Consider the following 22,120-nt stretch of genomic DNA (forward strand, 5'->3'; position numbering starts at 1 on the left):
ATTTGCATGTTGTCCTATTTGTACACACATATTTGAATCAACACAAACAGATGTGAAATTAGGACAGGATAGCAGAAGTTACAGCCTTTTGCTACTGAAAAGTGAGATGCTGAAATCCATGATATTTAAAAGGAAACAAAGTAAGTATTTGAAGCCCAGCTGGCTGGAGAGAGCTCTCTGCAGCAGACACCAAACTTTCTTTGCTAGTCTAATATATATAAATGCCGTCATGAACATCTGATTGTGTGAGCTCCCACTAAAAACAATTAAAAAAATTAAAACAACAAGATAGAGTTTACATATATTGATAGTAAACTTACAAATGAAGCCCACACTGGGAACAGATATAATTTGAGAAAATATCTATTTAAAACATCTGGATTTAATTTTCAAATATAGAGGAAGAACAAGATAGGGAAATTCTAATGTGTTTAACTTAAAAAAAACCAAAAGCCCAAACATGTGTAACTCTCATCGCCATGATTACTTGCTTGTATGTTACTATCTTTCCTCAGAGTATGATTTTCCTGCCTTTGGAAATGCTATCACATTTGGACCACTACTGCAATACCAACAACAAAAATAGAGACGAGGTCCTCTGCCCTGTTTTGTCCTGCTCCAGAGATGCAATATGGACTCAAAGCCAGCTTAAAGAGACATTAAGGATTTCTCTTACACAGTGGCATAGAGCAATACAGTTGCATTCTACCACCCATACAGCCAGCCCCAGCATGCGTCACGGGGAAAAGGTGCTGATACCTAGTTGCCAGAATGGTTCCTTAGAGGCTGTTGCAGCTTGATGCAAATAAGAACAGCCCTGGGGCTTCTCTACATTGTGTTGAGGGCTGAACCAGCTCACGGATGGTGGGGACAGGGGATGTAAAGGTGGTATACTACCACCTTTGTCCCACTATTTTGGGCCTGAGCAGAGAAGGTCTAGGTCTACATTTTTTGTAAAATACTGAAATGATCATAGCTGAACAAAATATTTAGCCATATACCTCTATCGGGTTGTGAAGTGTCAGGCTCAGTCAGGATATTTTGTTCTGGAACAGAATCTTCTTGCTGAAATTCATGCAAGCTATAAAGGAAAAATTATAGTTAATTCTGAGGCTTTCAGGCTTCAGATAAAACTAAATGTGTGTTTGGTGGCTATGTTATAAAAAACCCATAACTTCTAAAGCACAAACTCCAGACCCTGATAAGAGTTCTTTTTATTGATAAGGATCACTCGTTAATTTCTGTAGCTCAATGTCAATCTGATATAACTAGAGTCATTTTGCTCAGCATAAACCTTCTCAAAGTTCAAGGCTAAATGGATTTCTTGCCATGTGAATCAGTGAAACCTACAGAAAAATGTTTTACATTAAAAACAGCATTTCTCGCCCTCTAGTGGAAACTTGCTGAAAATGACATGTGTGGCCTTGGCAGAAAAAGAGCTGAATGTCATAGACCAGTGGTTCTCAACCCACGGGCTGCTTGTAGCCCAAACAGCACACAGCTGCGGCCCATGTGACATCCTCAGGGCCATACAGGTAGTATGTATATTGTGTGGATGAAGCCTACATAACAAAGAGCTGCATATGCAGCCCACAATAGTAAATAGGTTGAGAAGCAGGCATAGCCCATAAACAGGTTTTTATACTAATTCCAGAAAGGTTCCATGGTGTGCTATTGTACTTTGATATCAGCACACGTCAGTGGTTGAAAGCACAAAGCAGCAATGAAAACCTGGAGCCGGAACATCACTTTAGAATCTAAAATGGCAAACACAAGGTTTCCAAAAAAAATAAAAATAAATAAATCCGTTGAATTTTACGTTATCCTGCCATGACAATCAGTCCAATCCAGTGAACTGGATTTTCATTATAATTTCACTTAGTTGTGAAAACTAAACTAATTCTCCAACAATCATCCTTTAACTTCCTTTAAATAATTCTCCTCTTCCCCTGGGGAAAAAAAAATCCTGGGGAACTAAATGATACATATTGTACCACCATACTAACCCCAGCTCTTAGTTCTGCGTATTCCTTTCTCCCTTGCTTTAGCCCTCTATATTTGTTATCTAGCCAAACATCATAATCAATGTAGATGATAAACTTATGAAAAAAGCCTCTTTATTTGCTATGTAAAGGCCACGCCTATCTATGAGGCTAAGTTACAAATATCTATAAATCAGTAGGAACAGCTATTAAAGAGAACATATGGATACACGCCTTTGTTCTTATTTATTGGGGCCCTACTGTATTATACATTTCAGTTATTAATATTTCCTTACTTTTTGAGGCTTTAAACATTTTAGACTGAGGGTTAAATACTCAAAATTTTGAACAACTAATATTTTGAATACCCTTTAATGCTATTTAAGAGTGGAAGAGAGCATACATTAATCTTCTCAGCTTTACTTTCATTAAGGAGTTTGGAAAAAAGAAAAAAGTGTCTAAAAAAAAAAACAAAATACCTTCATCCTGTGGGCCAAGTATTAAAGTGATCTCATCCTGGTTTCTAACTCTGGACGCACAAGAACTCAGACTCAGAGTGCAAACTGAGCAGTTCAGTAGCTAGTTAATTGTGCAGGCAAAAAGCTTCAGCTGCACTATCCTGGTTGCCTTCTTTCATTAGCATCCTTTTGGGCAGAAAGCAACTTTGAAAGTTCATTTTCAATTACAAAGATACATTGGAAAGCAGCCATGGAAAAAATGGTTCCCTCCCTTTTCGTGCCTGCTGTTCTTCAAGATGTGTTGCTCACGTCCATTTCATTCTAGGCGTGCGCACATCCACATGCGCAGTCATCGGAGATGTTTGCATTTGTGGTATGCATAGGGTTGGCCGTGGCGCCCGCTTGAGTCCGCACTCATGCGTCGGTATATCAGGCGCCGCCGGCCCTACGCCCTCTCAGTTCCTTCTTGCTGGCAACTCCAACAGAGGGGCAGGAGGGCGGGTAATGGAATGAACATGAGCAACACATCTTGAAGAACAACAGTTACAAAAGGTAGGGAACCGTTTTTTCTTCTTCAAGCCCTTGCTCCTGTCGATTTCATTCTAGGTGACCCACAAGAGTGTCCATGGCAGTGGGCTCGGAGTTCACTTTTGTGCAGCTTGCAGCACTGCTCTGCCAAAGCCAGCGTCATCTCGAGCTTGCTGGGTAAGTGCATAATGAGACACAAACGTGGGGCCACCACTCCCAGGAGCCAGTGCCCCACACCGGCTGCTTGTCCTGTACAGCTGTATCTCCCTCAGCCCCGCCCCGGGCCCTTCCACGCAGCTGTTTGCGTGACTGCGACTCCTGTCTGAGGTCTGTACAGCTGTGTCGGAGGAGCTGCCAGTGTGGAGCGCTGGCTCCTGGGAGCGGCGGTCCCATGTTCTGCTCCTTTCATCGCTGCGGTTCCCAGGAGAGCCCTGCGGTTCAGCAGACACCGATTTCTATCTGCGGATATCAAATTGTATCTGTGCAGGGCTCTACAGATTGTACCCTGGGTAATGTCACAAGTATTTAATCAAGAATGGCAATCCATTGAAATTTATGTTTTTGGAGAAAATAAACTCAGAACCAGCAGTTCAGATGACTGAGAATTAATATAATAGCTGCAAGAGGTAATGAGGATGATTTTCTGCGGAATCATTTCCCTGGCTTACAAAGTCCTAGTCAGGAAGGTATTTTCCTCAATCCTGCTTTCATTGACTAATGGGAGCAAGACTGGGTCCATAAGGAAAAAGGATTACCATTTTTAAATTGGGTGGCTTATAGTTTCAGTCAGTTGCCTTTCGATGGGACGTGTACTCCTAATTCACTTAGGTACTTTTAAAAATCTTACTCTATATCTCTACAGTATATCAGTGAAATGGAACAATTAATACAGGGGTAGGCAACCTATGGCACAGGTGCCGAAGGCGGCACGCGAGCTGATTTTCAGTGGCACTCTCACTGTCCAGGTCCTGGCCACCGGTCTGGGGGGCTCTGCATTTTAATTTAATATGAAGCTTCTTAAACATTTTGAAACCTTATTTACTTTACATACAATAGTTTAGTTATATATTATAGACTTATAGAAAGAGACCTTCTAAAAACGTTAAATTGTATTACTGGCACGCGAAACCTTAAGTAAGAGTGAATAAATCAAGACTCGGCACATCACTTCTGAAAGGTTGTCGATCCCTGAATTAATATAACCACACTTTATTCAAAAGGCTTACTTTTCAGCCTCTGTACGGTGTTCGATCTTTCTCTTGATTCGACTCTTTCTGGTTAACATACGCGGATGCTGCTGTTGTTTCAGGGAAGCGCATTGTAAATCAAGTACGGAGTTAGCTTCTTTATTTCGATGGCTTCGCTTTTTTCCTTTTGTAACACAATCTTTAGACATACCAGTGGTTTTTACAGTCGTTTGAGATGCTGACTGGACTCTACCTTCCTAAAAATAAATAAAATAAAATAAATTAATGGAGATGTCCTATCTCCTAGAACTGGAAGGGACCTTGAAAGGTCATCGAGTCCAGGCCTCTGCCTTCACTAGCAGGACCAAGTACTGATTTTGCCCCAGATCCCTAAGTGGCACCCTCAAGGACTGAACTCACAACCCTGGGTTTAACAGGCCAATGCTCAAACCACTGAACTATCCCTCCCCCTTGTAACAAGAGTTAAACAATTAAAGCTATTTCATCTTCAATTACAAAAAGGTATCAGATTGATCTCTAGTTGGTTTTCCTCCAATAACTTTATGAGGAATTGGATACCCTAAGTCCAGGGGTTCCCAAACTTGGTTCGCGACTTGTTCAAGGTAAGCCCCTGGCGGGCCGCGAGACGCTTTGTTTACCTGAGCGTTTGCAGGTATGGCCACTCGCAGCTCCCAGTGGCCGCGGTTCACCATTCCCGGCCAATGGGAGCTGTGGGAAGCGGTTACCCTGAACAAGCCGCAAACCAAGTTTGGGAACCCCTGTTTTAGTCTCAAATCTTGTATCGCCATCATAGTGTCTAGCAGATCTGCTTTATAGAAAAGCCTCTCTAATCAAGTTTAAAGAAAAAAAAAACCACACCTCTGTCTAGAAAGTGACAGGTTACATTAAAGTAGCCAGTTCTCCCAGTCCCTAATTTACTTTAACTATGCTATTTAATCAGTAATTTTTAAACAGCAGGTACTTTTAGTGAGGACTGTAACACTCAGAAAACAAGTTTTAAAATTTAAACGATGACTTTCAAACTTCTCTTGCTCTCAGAATGGTAAATTCAGTTAATCAAGAGACAACATATGTGGGTTCTGAATTCAAATGCAAGAGATCGCAATTGTAATTATGATCACAGCATCTTAAGTGCTACACTATTAATCCTCAAGCACTGTACCTGAATTGGTTCCATTCCCGAGGCATCTTCAGCTGCATAGCTGACATATCTTATAGCACTAATTATCCCCTGAACAGCAAAGCGCTTGTGCTCCCTGTAGTGCAAGTCTTCAATCTCTCTCTCCATTTCACTTATGGCTTTCAAAACTGATTCAACTGCAAAAGAGCAATTCTCACAAGCTTAACAGTTTTAAAGAAATACAAAACTACTAAAAAGTATCAATGTTGGATTCATAAAAGAAAATTGGAAAGACCTTCTTGCTAAATTTAAATTATTAAATTGTCTTAAAATTGAACTTCTCAGTAATTAAATCCTCCTGTTTTCTCATCTCTCATTTTCAGAATATTTGGGGAGCAAAGCTTTTCAGCCAGGTCAGAGTTAATACTGAATGATCAGAGCTATTCAAGGCTCTGCTTAATATACTACTGCTGAAGTTCTTTATCATTATCACATCTTATATTCTTCAATATGACACTGACTTTCCAGCGGACTGAAGATGTAGCCGAAGCAGATGTTGGTACAGAACAGAATATCTACGGAGTATAAATTCAGAGGGACAGATTCTCTGCTGATGTAAACTGTCAAAACTTCACTGCCATCAATACAGCTATGACAATTTACACCAGCTGAGGCCTTGGTTCAGAGTCTATCTTCAGAATGATTTTTCCTTGAATGACATTCCAGTATTTAACCATTGATATAATCCAAGCGTAAAGCAATCAGAGTTGCTCATTTTGAATACTTGTGATGAAATCTCAGCTAGAATGAGGCACACGTAATGGGGATATTTTGTATGGTGTAGGATACCTTTATTATTTTTACAATACTTCAAAAAAGAATTTGGTGCTGGTGGGAAAGGACAGTATCCACCAATTACAGTTTTCTTCATTTGATCAGCTTCACTTTGAGTTTTAATCCACTGGATAAAGTTTTTCACTTTGGGATCTCTGGTATATGGTTGGCCTTTGTGCCACCCTGTTAAAACAAAAGGTTTGGGTATTGAAATAAAAGGATCAACTAGATTAAGTAATTGGTTTTTATAAATTGCTACATTTGAACACTATACAGCAATATACACAAAAAGCCAAGTCAGAGATGCTAAAACAATGTCCCTTCTACCAGTTGACAGTGGCTTTATGAAAAAGTGTAATGGAACCCTTATATGGCACTTGGATTTAACACACACAAACCCCTAGATACCCTAAATGCTAACATTTGGGTAGTAAAACAGTTAAACGTTCTTTCTAGAACTAGCCAGTTATATTCTGGCCCACACAACAGTGTAAAAAAAGATGAGCAAGAAGCAGCATTTCACACCAAAAAAAGTTACCTTTTCCTCCTCAGAGAAGACCCTATTCTCTGGTTACCATTGTGTCTGCAGCAAGATAGACCTATTTCAAGGCTGCTGAGCTGAAAACAGTCTCAGCTGATGATTCTGAGATGCTAGCTGAGGCTCTGATTTAGGAGCAAGGTGGATATAAAGCAGGGTAGCTAACATACTGGAAGCAAGTGAGGAGGACACTAAAAATCAGAAGCTCTTCATTTGGGAGCACTGAAATCTAGAACTAGATACCTCTGCCAAGAGGAAGATTTGTGGCTAATCCTGATTCAGCCAATCAGAAGCTCCTCTGCAGACCACACTGAGTGTGTTGAGGCATCCAGATACTTTTATAAAGAATGACATAAAAGTGTATTTTCTTGTTTCCATCCGCCTATAGAGGGACTCAGTACTCATTGTCTGGGCTGACATATCAGGAATACTGTAGAAAGAACAAACTGGATAGTAAAACAAGGATATGTCTGGGGAAGAATGTTTACTGGACTGAATTTAAGATTAAAAGCTATACAGGACCTTTTGCAATAGAATGGAAAGCTTGAATCTACAAAAAAAAATAAAATTGATGGAATTACAGTTTTTATAAAGGTTCCTTGTTGCATATGATATAGAAGCGTCAAGTTCTTAAAATAGTCTGTAATGAAGCAATTAACGAGTCTTCATATGGACCAACCCAACAATAGCACAAATGCTGGATATATTATAATAATTTCTTAAAATATACTATGATGATTTAGCGGGGGAAGACATCTTACATCTTTCGGTTACCATACTGCAGTGTTCTAACTTTTGTAACAATCTCAATACTTTCAACTCATAATTGTCCTGATCTGCCTTTCAATATCAGTTAGCTCATATATTCTCATCATGGCTTGTTTAGAGTCCATCTGACATCAGCTCAATGAAGTTTTAATAGTTTTACTCAATAACTTCACTTTTCTTCTTCCTTCTTTTGTCTTCTTGTGCACATCTCTTGTAGACAGGAAGAAACCTAACCACTTTCTGGACAGACCAATTTATGAATGCTGAAACTGGATTGGTCTCAAGTTTATAATTAGGCCAACAGGAGTTAAATATGGGGGTATTTTGTTTGGGGGGAAGGTAAGAGAGAGAGAGAAAAAGGAAACCTGGAGTTATTAAATGGAAAAATGCAATTTATTGAATCTCCAGAGGATTTAAGAAGTGGCACTTTGGTAAAATAACATCTCTGAATGAAGGAAGCAATGCAAGGTATGCTACAGTGTGATGTTGGAATCTGCTTTAAAAACTAATTGTTTTTGCTCTGTATCTAGAAATACTACAGACATCTTCAAGCTGAAATACTGCAGGTTATATATTCCTTGGTAAATGAGGTATGTGTCATGTAAAATTAGTTTAAAAATAGTATTGTATTTACCTGTAATAAACATCTGACTCTCATTTGAAGTTGTAAGGTAAAGTGTTCTGGGAGTATTCTCAGTGATGTCCCGCACCACTCTCATCTGTGTGCACACCAAATAGGTCACTAGAGAGAAAAAATCATTTCAGTTTTTTCTGGTATATCAAGGTTCAAAAGCTGCCCCATACCAAAGTAGTTTTAAATATGCACTAAAAAAAATAGTATCTTAACTCTTGATCCTGCAAAAAAACTTAACCATGGGGTCAACCCTTCACTCGTTTGTTGTTAGAGCTCACAATTTGGGGATCGAATTGGATTCATAGCTGTTAAACAAAGCAATAGATTTCAGTGGAAGTTAAACATTTGTGCAAGTGTTCGCAGGATTCAGGCCTTGGCAAGCCATGCTACGATTAAGTTAATATTTCACAATTTGAACATCACAGATGTTTTGTCTCATGAAGATTTGCGTTCAGATTAAAACTATGCATAAAAATAAACTTTCCCAAGTAGTTTCTCTCTCTTACATATATGTTGGAGCTGCTGTTCCACTTTGTATGAATAATTAAAACAGACAGACAATAAATCAATAGACCAGGGGTTCAGGCACTTCCCAGGGACGTAGGAGATCCAGGTTCAAGTCTTGAACCTGGGTCTCCCACAACCCAGATGGAGTGCCCCAAGCACCAGGCTATTGGCCATTCTTGGAGCAGCCTTGCTCATGTTTTTCCATAATTTTTTTTTGAAAGGTCTCATTTTTGTTCCACATTAGAACAGAATTTCTCATCGTCCAGCCAGCCCTACTACCTAATTCTTCATTATATGACACAAAGGAATCTGTCAGTGTTAATAATTAAAAACAGCAACTATGGTCATATACAATTCTACATTTGATTTCCTCCACTTTAATATTTCAAGTATTCTGCAAAATAGGCCATACAACTATGATAGTTAAAAGGGGCTTAATTGTGATACCATAATGGTAAACAGCTTTTTTCCCTAAACTTCAGAACATCCTCCCCCTCCAAACTCATTTCCCCTTAACCAAAAAACACACAGAGTATGAGAAATAGTAGTTAATTTCTTTCTCCTCTCCCTCCCCCCACCCCTATATTCTTAAGGTTTCATGCTATTGTGGATGGAGGTGTGATTTCATCACAGATGTTTCTGTGATACATACAAATCACTTTTGCCATGGGAAAGAAAGGGTTATTTAAGTTGATATAGCCTAACAAAAAGTTATGTCAATTTCAGCTGCATTCAAAGTGGAAGAAACAAATCAAGTACCAAAAACTAGAGAAAAAAATTTCTTCTGAAAAGATGTTACAATCAATGGTCTAAAAAGAAATAGCATCACTCCATGAAAAAATATACAGTTCACAGTCTTTAATGAAGAAATGAGAGACTAGGATAGTGTCTGAAAAATCTTGACTAAGCAATTGAAAAAGATTGTCAATAAGATATATCTGCTAAGCCAATACAATGTTAAATAAAACTAAATAAAAATAAGGCCTTAATATGTATTGTTTTAAAAACATTTAGAATAAAAGAAAGAGAAAGAGCAGAGTATATCCTTAAATGCTAAGATACTATTTTCTAATGATTAAGGGTTTGTTCCAAAGCCCAATTAAGTCAAGGAAGTCTCCCAATGACGTAATTGTGTGTTGGATCAGACCCAAATAGCTTGAGTGGACAGGGCTGTTCCTTCCTTGCTGAGAGATCCCAGATGGTGGTTTTAGGAAATTGCTCATCATCCCGAAGTATACTCAAATGTCCATTTCCACAGAGTTTCAACGTGACTCCCCTCCCATTCAATCTGTACCGGAGTCCCTTGGGAGGGTTAGCAAAGAAGCACGTAATGCACGCACCCTGATGATACTCAGCACTCCCTCTCTCTCTGACTGGACCCAGCCTATTCTGACAAATACCAGAGTTTAGGTAAATTTGGGTCATGGCTGAGAATTGCAATGCAGATAAAACTGAAGTGATGGAGATGCTGATAGCAACTGGAAGATATGGCCCGTTGAACTGAGGGTGCTCACCTGCCTATTTGATATTAAAAGTTACAATATGGGCAGTATAATCTGATTCACAGCATTTGTTAGTCACTCAAAGCAGCAGTTTCTAGGAAGGCCTTTTTCCACCTCCATGTGGCCAGGAGGTTGCGACCAATTCCTTTGGATGCAGATGCTGATACCATCATACATGCCTCAGTCACCTCAAGATTGTAATGCCTTCTACACTGGGCTTCATCCGGAATCTGAAGATTGTGCACAATCCAGCAGTTTTATTAACCTGTGTGGCATGCTGAGAACACCTCATGAGTGCTCTGTGACCTCCATTGGATCCCTGTTGGTTTCTGGGTGGAGCTTAAGGAGTTAGTTTTTACTTGTAAAGATCTACACAGCTTAGGACTTGCCTACCTGAGAGGCTGCCCCTTTCTCTGTACTGTACTGTCACAGTTACAGTCACGGGGAAGTCATTTGAACTGAGAAAGGGGGCTACCAACAGGGTGTTCACTGCAAAGGGCTTGCAAATTGGAATTCACTCAAACTTGGTTCAAAATAGGCCAGATCAGCTCAATTTTAGGGCATGTTGTAAGGCCCATCTATTTACCTGGGTTATTGGGGAAGGTCTGCTATGATGAGGGCTACCATCTTTTGTTGAGGTGGGCATTGTTTGGGTCTGTTTTCATTACTGTTCGTTTATTTTCTGATTTGGGATGAGATTAGTGATAATTTGAATTATGCCTAGAAGATGCCTACAGAGAAAAATATTGTAAACGGAAATAAACAAGTAAATAATAAAATAGTCAGACTATTGTACGATAAATACTTGGGTGAATATGTTCAAATACATCCGGCTGAGAAGTGGCAAACAATTCCAGAATGAATGGTTGGTCTGATGTCCCATCAACAACATGTGCCCAGCGATGTATCCAAAAATCTTCACTATATTCTGCACAAACAAAATTTTATTTAAATTAAATAATATTCCACCAAATTGTAATAATTCGATAAATGTTGAAAATAATTTTTATAAAAACCTCTTTTTCTTGTTCGTTCAGCCCTTCCTACAAATATTACAAGACCAATAATATCACAGGAATGATTGTTCGGTAAATTATCCAGTTCGGACCTAAAAACAAAATTAAAGAGAAATGATTGATAATGCTTAAAGACCTGAAATTTAAATCACTCTGAAAAATTCCTAAATAGTGCCCTGAGCAGAAAAGTAGGGAAGACATAACAAGGTATAATAGATGTTTTCCTGTAATATTCCCAGTTAAAATTCAATAAAAATTAGCAAAACATTAGCCCACACTTAACAGAACACAAACCTTTATTTTACCTTGTGACAAACCGATATCTAACTTCAGGTAATCTCCACTCCGGTTTAACCATTTTTTCTGGAATAATGTTAACTTTAGTTGGAGGATCTCGAACGTTCAGGCTAATTTCTGGGGAGAAACAATATCATTTTAAGCATAAAAATGTATTCAAAGGAAACCTTTACTTTGACTTTCTCAATAAGTAGAGAAACAAGGTGGGTGAGGTAATATCTTTTATTGGACCAAGCTTTCAAGCCACATAGAGCTCTTCTTTAGGTCTGAATAAGTGACACTTTTGCTGAATAAATGGAACACTCTTACTTTGGCTCACTGCTTTTGCAAGTACTAATAAAATTTGTCTCTCTGATTTTAGGTCACTACATGGATAAAATGAGGAATGTAAGGATGTCATAAAAGGTTGTAACAAATTATACGAAGAACCTTGCTGGATTGTCCAGCGCCACACACGGGGTAGTCTGTTGATGATCCAGTTGAATATTTTAAAAACCTTCTGTCAACCACTACTGACAGGTTCTTAAACACTCTCAAAGATCACCATCATTTACAGATGACTTTCAAGGGATGAAATAAGAAGGAAGACAGCTGAAGCGCCAGTGGCGGAAGTTCTGATTTGACTCCAAGCGATTATGATCAAGAAACTCTGTTGTATATTTCCATTACAAGCAATTCAGCAGGTGCAGTACAGCAACTGACAGTATATGCCAGAGATTTGGGCTTGGGTGAGGGCTACTTGGTTGAAGCTTAATCCAGATAAGAGAGAGAATTACTAGATTAGTGGAAGCAACCCAAACGATTATCTAGTTATGTGAGCTCCATACATTTATGGCAGGAGGTTATTATTTTTAACTCAGGCCTGCAATTTAGAGGTATTGTTATACCCTGGGCTGAAAAGGCAGTAGTTTTGAAGAATGCATCTGGTGTGGTATGATCATGTTTCAGTGGCCCTTGCTGCACTCATCCCTGCCTTTGTCACTTTGAGATTACTGTAATACACTCTATACCTTACGACCATTTGGACGCTGAAGATTGTTGCTAAGCACACTGAACTATGTTCATTAGGACCACATAAATTCAGTGAACTAAGAGATGCACACTGCCTGTGGACTACTGCAAGGAATTCAAGGTGTTGGTTTTAACGTTTAAAGCCCTAAATGGTTTGGGTCCTGAGAAATCACCACGGTCCTTGTTCTATGCTACCACAATTGTAACCAGCAGAGGAACATTAGCTAGAGCTCACCAGCTAGAATATAGAAAGTTGTTATCGGGATATTCTCTGCGAAGGTCCCTCAACTATAGGATGCATTTTTCCCCACAAAACCTGGCTTTTTTAATCTTTCAGACATACAGACTCATTTTTGGGAATCTGAGAATGAGGATAGGAGAGAATATTTGATTATTTGGAAAATGGGATATAATGGACTAGAACTGTATTATGACAACGGTCAGTGATTTTAGCAGTTCAATGTAACTGTTGATTATTGTATTTCAGTTAACTATTGGAAGGGCACTCACAGTATGTGCATGTTCTAAAATAAATAAATACCCTATATCAGGATATGTGGCTGACAAAGTATTTAAATCAGGCCTTTGTTTATACATTTTATTTTTTTATACCACCTGAGATAATTTACTGAAACAGCATCTCACTTTCAATGTCATTCTGAAAATACAGAGCAAGTGCATGCTCAAATAGTTATAAAAAATGGATATCTGTTGTCCTGCAGAATTTTTCTGATATTCTTGCAGTCTACAACACTACTCTGTCTTTTTACAAGATCCATGAATATAGCTCATACAATGATCCATGATACGTAATTTTTTTTTAAGCTCATGCCAGGGAAAAATATTTGAGCTATTTGTCAAAAAGAGAAAAACACAGAACATACACATTTTGGATGAGAGAATTTTTTTTTTTTTTTTTTTTTTAAACACACACTACATCTATAGTCTGCAGATGCCCCATGACACTTCATTATTGAGTTATGGTTCTTATTCTTGCATTGTGCAACTATAAGCCTTTATTATATGTAGCCTTACTTTCCAAGTTGTTTTTAGTCTCATCACCGATACCCCAATATGACACCAAACTGAAGATTTCCATAAGTGTTAAAAATTTGAGTGATTTTTGTTTATACAAAAAGGAGTCTCAGACTAGCATATTTGACAGTGCCTCTTTGCTGCAGGCAGGTCTGTGGCAATTATAATTACTGTTATGCTGGCTTATAAGCATTAACAGTTTTCATTTCTGTCTTCCCCCCAAGTCTCCCTGCCTGGCAAAACATTTCGCTCTCCTGCCAACTCATCATAAAACACTTCAGATGCTAAGTACTGGGTTTAAGGCAAAATGCATGAGACAGAGAATACACGGCTTTGAGCAGTGCAGCACATTGTTTATTTTCATGCACTGTAGTGACTACATTAGCAAAACTGTCATCACGAAGAAGAAAATTAGATGTATACACCAACCCCCAAAGATATGTATTTTTGTGTGTGTCAAGGAAATGGCTTTTCTCATTGCTGTTTAATTCAGAATAGGAGTATGTAAGGAAGAGGAGTCCATATTCAGGAAGAAAGAAGTGTTGGTGACAAGGCCTGTTATGGGGAGGCCATTGTCTTGCAATAAGGTATTAGCGTTCCTGTATTAGGACTGCCTTGGCTCTGTCACACCCTGCAACAGCAGAAAGGAAGCCTCTTTTCTCTGTGTTGAGGAACCAGTACATCAAGGACCATGATACTGTTGTTTAGTGCACTTGGCAGCAATCATCAATGCAAAATGAGATCTTAACGCACCAAACTTTTACTTCAGTGGGGCGCAACATGGGCACCGGTATGGATTGTTACAGGACGTGACTCCTAGAGCCCATCTTTAATGATCCGGATGAGGATGTAAATATTACATTAATTATATTTGTATGTCACATTAATTTGGAAGCAGGGCCAAATTAAGACATAAGCGCTAGAGCCCTGTACCCAGGGCCCCAGCACTTGGAATTATGTGATTACATCAGACACAGCTTTCATTTACAAAAAAATGATAGTTTTTCATCTAATGGTTGTGGAGGGAAAAAAGCTTGGAAACATGACTCAAGTGTAACCAAAGCAGGAATATCTACCCCAGTGTGCAGACAGCCTGAAACAATAGCTGTGAGAGATATGAATTACCTCATTCATCTCAAGTGGGTGAAGTGCCAAGACCCACTGCTCTCGCTGACCACACCAACACCATCCCAAAAATGGACTGTGTATTTCACCTGCTTTTAAATGGGAACTGAAGGTAAATCCATTGAAAGGCCAGGTAATTTCAATAACTGGTCAGCTGAAATGGTATTTTCTAACTTTTTAACAGCAATACTTGGAATCAGATTTCTGGGATACTTAACCAATTGTAGTAAATCTCTTCATCTGTGAATCCCCTGGTGTTGGCTGTGTTTTAAATGGATAACTGGTTTTGATACCATACTGTTCAAGCAGAAGTACTGTGCCAATCTTCATACTGTTATACCACTCAGGACATAAAGAATTCCACAAAACCATCGACATCATGCCTGAACTATCAGCAACTTCAAAATAAGCCTAGAAAAGAAAAACCAAACATGTGTTCGACCTTTAACTACATGGATAACAAATTTTCATTTTTTTGGACAACTATTAAAATGCCTGCCCAATTAACAGTAATTTCCTGAGTAGTTTTGATACTCATTATAAACTTGAAGCCATGGTACGCTCTACAAGCTTAAATTCAAACATAGGAGTGCAAGAATCCTATATTTTCCTGCATCACAGTCCCAATTATGTAGCTGCTCCTGTCCAGCATTTCTAAGTGCACTTTCACAATATAAACCTAGAGGAAATACTATGGGCCGGAGCTGTAGGACTACAGGAAAAGAGATGAATCAAGCAAGTGGGAGAACACTGTTACTAGCTCATCAGGGAATCTCACTTCTCTGTTGATCTCAATCCTGCAAAGATTTATGCACATGAGTAGTCCCTATTGACATCAGTGGGAGTACTCACATTCATAAAGATACTTGCATGTTTCGTCTTTGCAGGGTCAAACTCAGAGTTTCCTACTAATGTGTGATCTTCACCAGTTTTTTCAAATAAATACATAATAAATCATAATGAGCAGGGTGGTTCTCTCTCCCAGAACTCTATTAGAAGGGTAATTTTGAGTCTCTCCCACTCTCTTCCCCCACTTCCTATAGTGAAAATGTTCACATTTCTCACAACGTTAAGGTAACCCCTCAAATAGGAGGAAAAAAAAAAGTCTGAATTTTTTTTAAAAATAGTTTTTTTTAAAAGACAATAACACTTCAAAATGCCTGTATAAAGAATCTCTATTAAAAATTGTCAAGTTATAACTCCGGAATCATTTGGTAAACAGCATGGGTCATAATACTGTGTATAGGATGGTTTTCAAGAAAAAATATATTACTAGCAGAGGGGTATTTTGTCATCAAAGCTAATACACAATTTTATATAAGAGCCCCCTTCATATGGAAATTTTGTGAACAAAATATTCTGACAGAGAAAACTTTATGTGAACCCTTTTCACAGGGAAATCTTCGTATGCCAAATTGGGAAAACGTTGCATGCCAGCAGGTTGGAGCTGGAAAAACTTTCTAGGCAAAGTCCTACAAATGCACTTCAATACACACAAAAATGCGTATGTTGAATGGTTCACCACTGCCACTCCTCTACTCAGATAAAACCCTGTCTAGGGACCATGATTGCGCAGGTGACCCAATCCACATAATACCTCTCAGATCTTCCAGGATACTTACAGAACGCAGCAACAACTCAGTGGAACAAACCTCCTTTCCACTGACGTTCCCACCTGTATCCACTTATTTGTTAGCCTCCAACAATCACCATTATGCTTTCTTCCACACAACCCCCTACGCGTGGTTGTCCATGAACTCACCTGCAAGGCCCTACATTCTCCCTATAAGGCCCTCTTAAAATCTATTTCTGCCATACTGCCTGTGCTTATCAACAAGATTCACTATAGAATATTCCTTTTGTGGTTCCCTTTCCCTGACCTCTGTATTACTTGTCTGTCTGTCCTCAGATTGCAAGTTCTTTGAGGCAAGTCATTTAATTATTATGTGCCAGAATATTTTTGTTACATGCAGAATAATGCACACAGATCTTTGTGTGTTAAAAACAATTCAATACACATAGCTCTAGGCACATAAGATTTTACACTATGTGAGGACTTCAGTGCATTATGGCCTAAATGCAGAATACCCTATTAATAAAAGAAAGATGTAATGAGCCAATCGTGCTGGATCTTTCCTCTTCCTCAGTTGCCACTGACTCCTCCACTTGAATCAACTCTAGGTATTGATTCCACAGTTAAGACCAAGGACTGTGACTAATGTTCCGCCCTTGTTCCTGAGCAGTTTCGGAATACCACCTGGCCTGGATCTGCTGAACTATAGCACCAACAAGAGAGCCATACTTATTTTTCATCTGGGTGGGGGAATGACAGCTTAGAACAATAGGAGCGTAGAGACCCTTCTTCGCGCAAAATGTTATGTACTGTTGCTCATTTGAAAGAATCCATGCAGGCCTAATTCATGCTCTTCAAAAACATGTTTTAAACAAAAACAACCCTTTAAACTTAAAGTCAAGAGTTCTATGATAAAAACAAACACCTGAAAAACTAATATTACAATATAAAAGCACCTAAACATTTGGAAGCAATAACCAAATAAAGTCATGTACATGATGTTTAAATACATGTACATTCTCTAAGAAAAATGTACACATGTAAAAATTCGCAAACATTACAACTAGTGCTGTCAAGCGATTAAAAAATTAATCGCAATTAATCGCACCATTTATTTAAATAAATATTTTGGATGTTTTTCTACATTTTCAAATATATTGATTTCAATTACAACACAGAATACAAAGTATACAATGCTCACTTTATATTATTTTTATTACAAATATTTGCACTGTAAAAACAAAAGAAATTATATTTTTCAATTCACCTAATACAAGTGCTGTAGTTCAATCTCTTTATCATGAAAGTTGAACTTACAAATGTAGAATTATGTACAAAACAAATAACTGCATTCAAAAATAAAACAATGTAAAACTTTACAGCCTACACGTCCACTCAGTCCTACTTCAGCCAATCACTCAGACAAACAAGTTTGGTTACAATTTGCGGGCAATAATGCTGCCCGCTTCTTGTTTACAATATCACCTGAAAGTGAGAACAGGTGTTCGCATGACACTGTTATAGCCAGCGTCACAAGATATTTACATGCCAGATGCGCTAAAGATTCACATGGCCCTTCATGCTTCAACCACCATTCCAGAGGACGTGTCCATGCTGATGACGGCTTCTGCTTGATAACGATCCAAAGCAGAGCAGACCAAAGCATGTTCATTTTCATCATCTGAGTCAGATGCCACCAGCAGAAGGCTGATTTTCTTTTTTTGGTGGTTCGGGTTCTGTAGTTTCCGCATCTGAGTGTTGCTCTTTTAATACTTCTGAAAGCATGCTCACCTCGTCCCTCTCAGATTTTGGACAGCACTTCAAATTCTTAAACCTTGGATTGAGTGCTGTAGCTATTTTTAGAAATCTCATATTGGTACCTTCTTTGCGTTTTGTCAAATCTGCTGTGAAAGTGTTCTTAAAACAAACATGTGCTGGGTCATCATCCGAGATTGCTATAACATGAAATACATGGCAGAATGTGGGTAAAACAGAACAGGAGACATGCAATTTTCCCCAAAGGAGTTCAGTCACAAATTTAATTAACACATTTTTTTTTTTAAATGAGCATCATCAGCATGGAAGCATGTCCTCTGGAATGGAGGCTGAAGCATGAAGGGGCATATGAATGTTTAGCATATCTGGCACGTAAATACCTTGCAAGGCCGGCTACAAAAGTGCCATGCGAATGCCTGTTCTCACTTTCAGGTGATGTAAATAAGAAGCAGGCAGCAGTATCTCCCGTAAATGTAAACAAACTTGTTTGTCTTAGCGATTGGCTGAACAAGAAGTAGGACCGAGTGAACTTGTAGGCTCTAAAGTTTTACATTGTTTTGTTTTTGAGTGCAGTTATGTAACAAAAAAAACAAAAAGACCCCCCACTACATTTGTAAGTTACACTTTCACAATAAAGAGATTGCACTACAGTACTTGCACTAAGGTGAATTAAAAAATACAATTTCTTTTGTTTATCATTTTTACAGTGCAAATATTTGTAATAAAAAATAATATAAAGTGAGCACTATACACTTTGTATTCCGTGTTGTAAAAGAAATCAATATATTTGAAAATGTAGAAAAACATCCAAAATATTTAATAAATTTCAATTGGTATTCTAGTGTTATAAGTTCGGCTAGTTATAAGTGTGATTAATTTTTAAAATCGTGATTAATATTTGAGTTAATCGTGTGAGTTAACTGCCATTAATTGACAGCCCTAACGACAATAATCTTAACTCTGACTCTTTATGATATAGTTACCAAGAAAAATTCAGTTTGAGATAAAGACAGACAATTAAAAAAACAAAACTGACACGGTTTTAACACCATGAAGCTCTATAGTAACTGGACTTAGTCACATATAAACATACACACGGGATATATCATTTTCATACTTTTAAATGGTTAAGCTTTTACATTGTAACAATTTTAGGGTTTATTTGTTGCTGACTGTAGGACCCTTGGCTGTACCCTTACTGTATGGGAATAAGAAGTATCTGCACACCTCAGAACTACTCATACAAGTTGGATTTTTTCCCCCTACCTGATACGGTATATCCAGTTTTTTGTCAGGTTTCCCATAGTACCTTAGTCTAGCCTTATGCAAGATTCTCACAAGCAATGGACTGAAGTGTATTCTGCTCCTCCAGTTCATTTCCAGATGACCAAGAGAAGTTAATTTGGATACTAGTGAGAAAAACAGAAAGCAGGGGGGAAAAAAAAAATCAAGTGATTAAATAGTCCACATGCTTGAATTTGAATATACCTCTTTGGTAGTACATGTGCTGCTGCATGATTTGGATCAGTAGATTATAGAAATGGATTTCAGGATTTCATATGTATTTTATAATGTTTCTCATAAAAAATAAAACTGTTTGCTAATGCTATATAAACAAACTCAGTTCTCAGCCCTCTGTACAAAATACTGAACTGTTTTTTTTCTTCCAAAAACAGTAGTGGCATATATGTTGAAAGTACTACTACTACATTTTTATCATGTAAGTAAACAACAAACAAAAAAACAGTGGAAAGCTTTTATGAAATACAGATTTCAGTGAACTAGGGCCCCCAATCTTTCAGCGAGTTGTGCATGGGCAGACTCCTGCACCTAAACAGAGCATTGTTCACTTTTGTGGGGCTGTGTGTGTTTACAGGGGCCTGTTAGTGCAGGACAGGGAACTATGTTTCTGTTCAGATTTCACTTCAAATCTGAAATTGGGCCCCTAATTAAGACGAGTATTTTCAGTAAATACTTTCCATCACCACTGTTTTTTAATTTAACATGTTTTTGCAATATTTAGAAACACTAAAGTTTACTGTTTAAATTGAGAGGGAATTAGCCAATGTCTACATTAGGCTTGCTTTGCCGCTACAGGAATATTGGAAGACTACAATGGCAGAGGACTCATACTGTGGATGCCGCCCTACTGGCATAATTGCACTTTGATCCAGTATAGTAACCAGCCCAGAGGCAAAATAAGCTATAGTGGTAAAAGCATGGCTTTGACAGTAGAACTGCATCTATGCTAGGGACTTCTGGTGGTACAGCTACCTTGGTCAGCGATCACATCCCTTTACACACAGTAGAGACAGCCAGCAAAATTCTGTAGCACAGACCTGGTCTTAGTTACCATGAAAGGTAACAATTTACCACTTATAATATAATCCAAATGATAACTGTGGAATGAAGGGCTTTGACCAGATCAGAATGTTTAAAATAAACTAAAAAGTACTTCTTCACAAGACATGGAATCATTGCCAGGGGATGTTGTGAGGGACAAAGTATAACTGGATTCCAAAAAGAATTAGACAAGTTCATAGAGAATAGCTCCACCAGTGGCTATTAGCCAAGATGGTCAGGGATGCAACCCCACACTCTGACAGAAGCTGGGACTGCCCACTGTCAGAGATAAGTTACTGGGCTAGGTGGATCATTGGTCTGGCTCAGCATTGCCACACTTAGGGTTACCACATGTCTGGGTTTTCTGGAACAAAGCCTCTTTTTGGAGCCCCCTTTCTCGCTAAAGAGATAGGGGGATTTAAAAAATAACAGGAAATGTCCTAGGTTTTTACAGAGCAGACAAGTTGTAGGTCAGAAGGAGCCCTGATTGGTCCCGCTCCTGAATCTGCGGTCCCCAATCTGCAGCTGATTGGTCCATCCCCCTGCAAGCCCCAGCTGCGGATCCCACCCACTCAGGCCCTGGGGATGGGAGACCACAGCTGTTGCTGCGTTGTGCCAGCCACCCTGCCAGGGAGCGAGGCCACTCTCCACTTCCAGTAAGTGTCCCTGCTGCAGGGACCCCATTTTACCCTCCCTCTAGCTCCTCCCCTGCCCCCAGTGTCCTCTTTTTGGGAACCTGAACTAGGATAACTCTAAAAAGCAACAAAGAGGCCGGTGGCACCTTATACGCCAACAGATGTATTGGAGCATAAGCTTTCGTGGGTGAATGCCCACTTCGTCTGATGCACGAAAGCTCATGCTCCAATACATCTGTTAGTCTTTAAGGTGCCACAGGACTCTCTGTTGCTTTTTACAGATCCAGACTAACACGGCTACCCCCCGGATACTAGGATAGCTCTAGGGCCCCAGGCTGAAAGTGCGACTAGTACAAGTCCCTCGCCAAGTAAAAACAACAACAGGGCTTGGGCCCAGGGGCCAGGTCAGTTTCCAGGCGCTTGCAAGCCCCCCCCTTACCCTCGATCTCGACGCGCTCCGGCGGCCGGCTCGCCAGCCAGAGGGCCCCGTAGGGATCTTCGTTGTTCCACAGGGGCAGGTAATGGCTCCGCCCGCCCTTGAGGGGCCGGCGCCGTGGCTCGTCGGGCTCGCGGCCCCCGGGGGGCAGGTCCGGCGGGTCCCGCAGCACGTCCAGCCGCTCGAGGCACAGGAAGCCCGAGCTCAGCTTCTTCTCGTCGTACAGGTAGGAGCAGCGGGTGAGGCGCAGCCGGCAGCCGGCGCGCAGCGCGTTGCGCTGCACCAGGGCGTTGAGCGGCGGCGCCAGGCAGCACTTCTCCTGCCGGCTGCCGTCCGCCAGGGTCACGTCGTAGCAATAGGCCGGGGCGGGCGGCTTGGGCAAGGCGCTGCTGGGCGGCGGCGGCAGCGGCGGGCTCTCCGCCATGTAGCGCTCCACCGCCACCACGGCCACCGGCGGGGCCTCCGCCAGGGACACGCTCAGCTGGGAGGAGCGGAGCACCTCGTTGCGGAGCCTCTGGAGCCAGGAGGCCGGGCCTGGGCCAGCCCCCTCCTCAGCGCGGGGGGCGCTGGGCGCCACGGCCGCGTCCTCCATGGCGCTGGGCACCTCGGAGCCCCCCGGGCAGCGGCCCGCTTGGGCTCCCTCCGCCTGTCACTGGGCGGGCCCGGGGGCCGCCATGTTGCACGCGCGAGGGGGCGGTTCCCGGAGGCGGCCGCAGGGCCCGCGCGCTCCATTCGAAGAGCCCAACGGCTGCGCTGGGAGATACGCGGGGGAGGGGGGAGCGCTCTAGAGCCGG

General features: G+C 40.3%; 1 protein-coding gene across 1 annotated transcript in view; it reads right to left on the bottom strand.

Annotated features, from left to right (window-relative positions):
- The window catches only part of RADX (RPA1 related single stranded DNA binding protein, X-linked), a 34,814-nt gene extending 12,827 nt beyond the window's left edge, over positions 1-21,987 (bottom strand). The window contains exons 1-11 of the mRNA XM_024210137.3: positions 21,330-21,987; positions 19,179-19,321; positions 14,782-14,974; positions 11,401-11,509; positions 11,096-11,187; positions 10,885-11,007; positions 8,071-8,178; positions 6,146-6,313; positions 5,339-5,493; positions 4,195-4,412; positions 1,002-1,081 (exon numbers count right to left, since the gene is read on the bottom strand). Coding sequence (XP_024065905.1) covers positions 1,002-1,081; positions 4,195-4,412; positions 5,339-5,493; positions 6,146-6,313; positions 8,071-8,178; positions 10,885-11,007; positions 11,096-11,187; positions 11,401-11,509; positions 14,782-14,974; positions 19,179-19,321; positions 21,330-21,918 — 1,978 coding nt within the window. The 5' untranslated portion in view covers positions 21,919-21,987. The remainder of the gene's footprint in view (positions 1-1,001; positions 1,082-4,194; positions 4,413-5,338; positions 5,494-6,145; positions 6,314-8,070; positions 8,179-10,884; positions 11,008-11,095; positions 11,188-11,400; positions 11,510-14,781; positions 14,975-19,178; positions 19,322-21,329) is intronic.
- Positions 21,988-22,120: the final 133 nt, after the last annotated feature.

This window comes from Terrapene carolina, unplaced genomic scaffold (genome assembly GCF_002925995.2).
Source record: "Terrapene carolina triunguis isolate 2854851 unplaced genomic scaffold, T_m_triunguis-2.0 Scaffold131, whole genome shotgun sequence".
NCBI lineage: Eukaryota > Metazoa > Chordata > Testudines > Emydidae > Terrapene > Terrapene triunguis.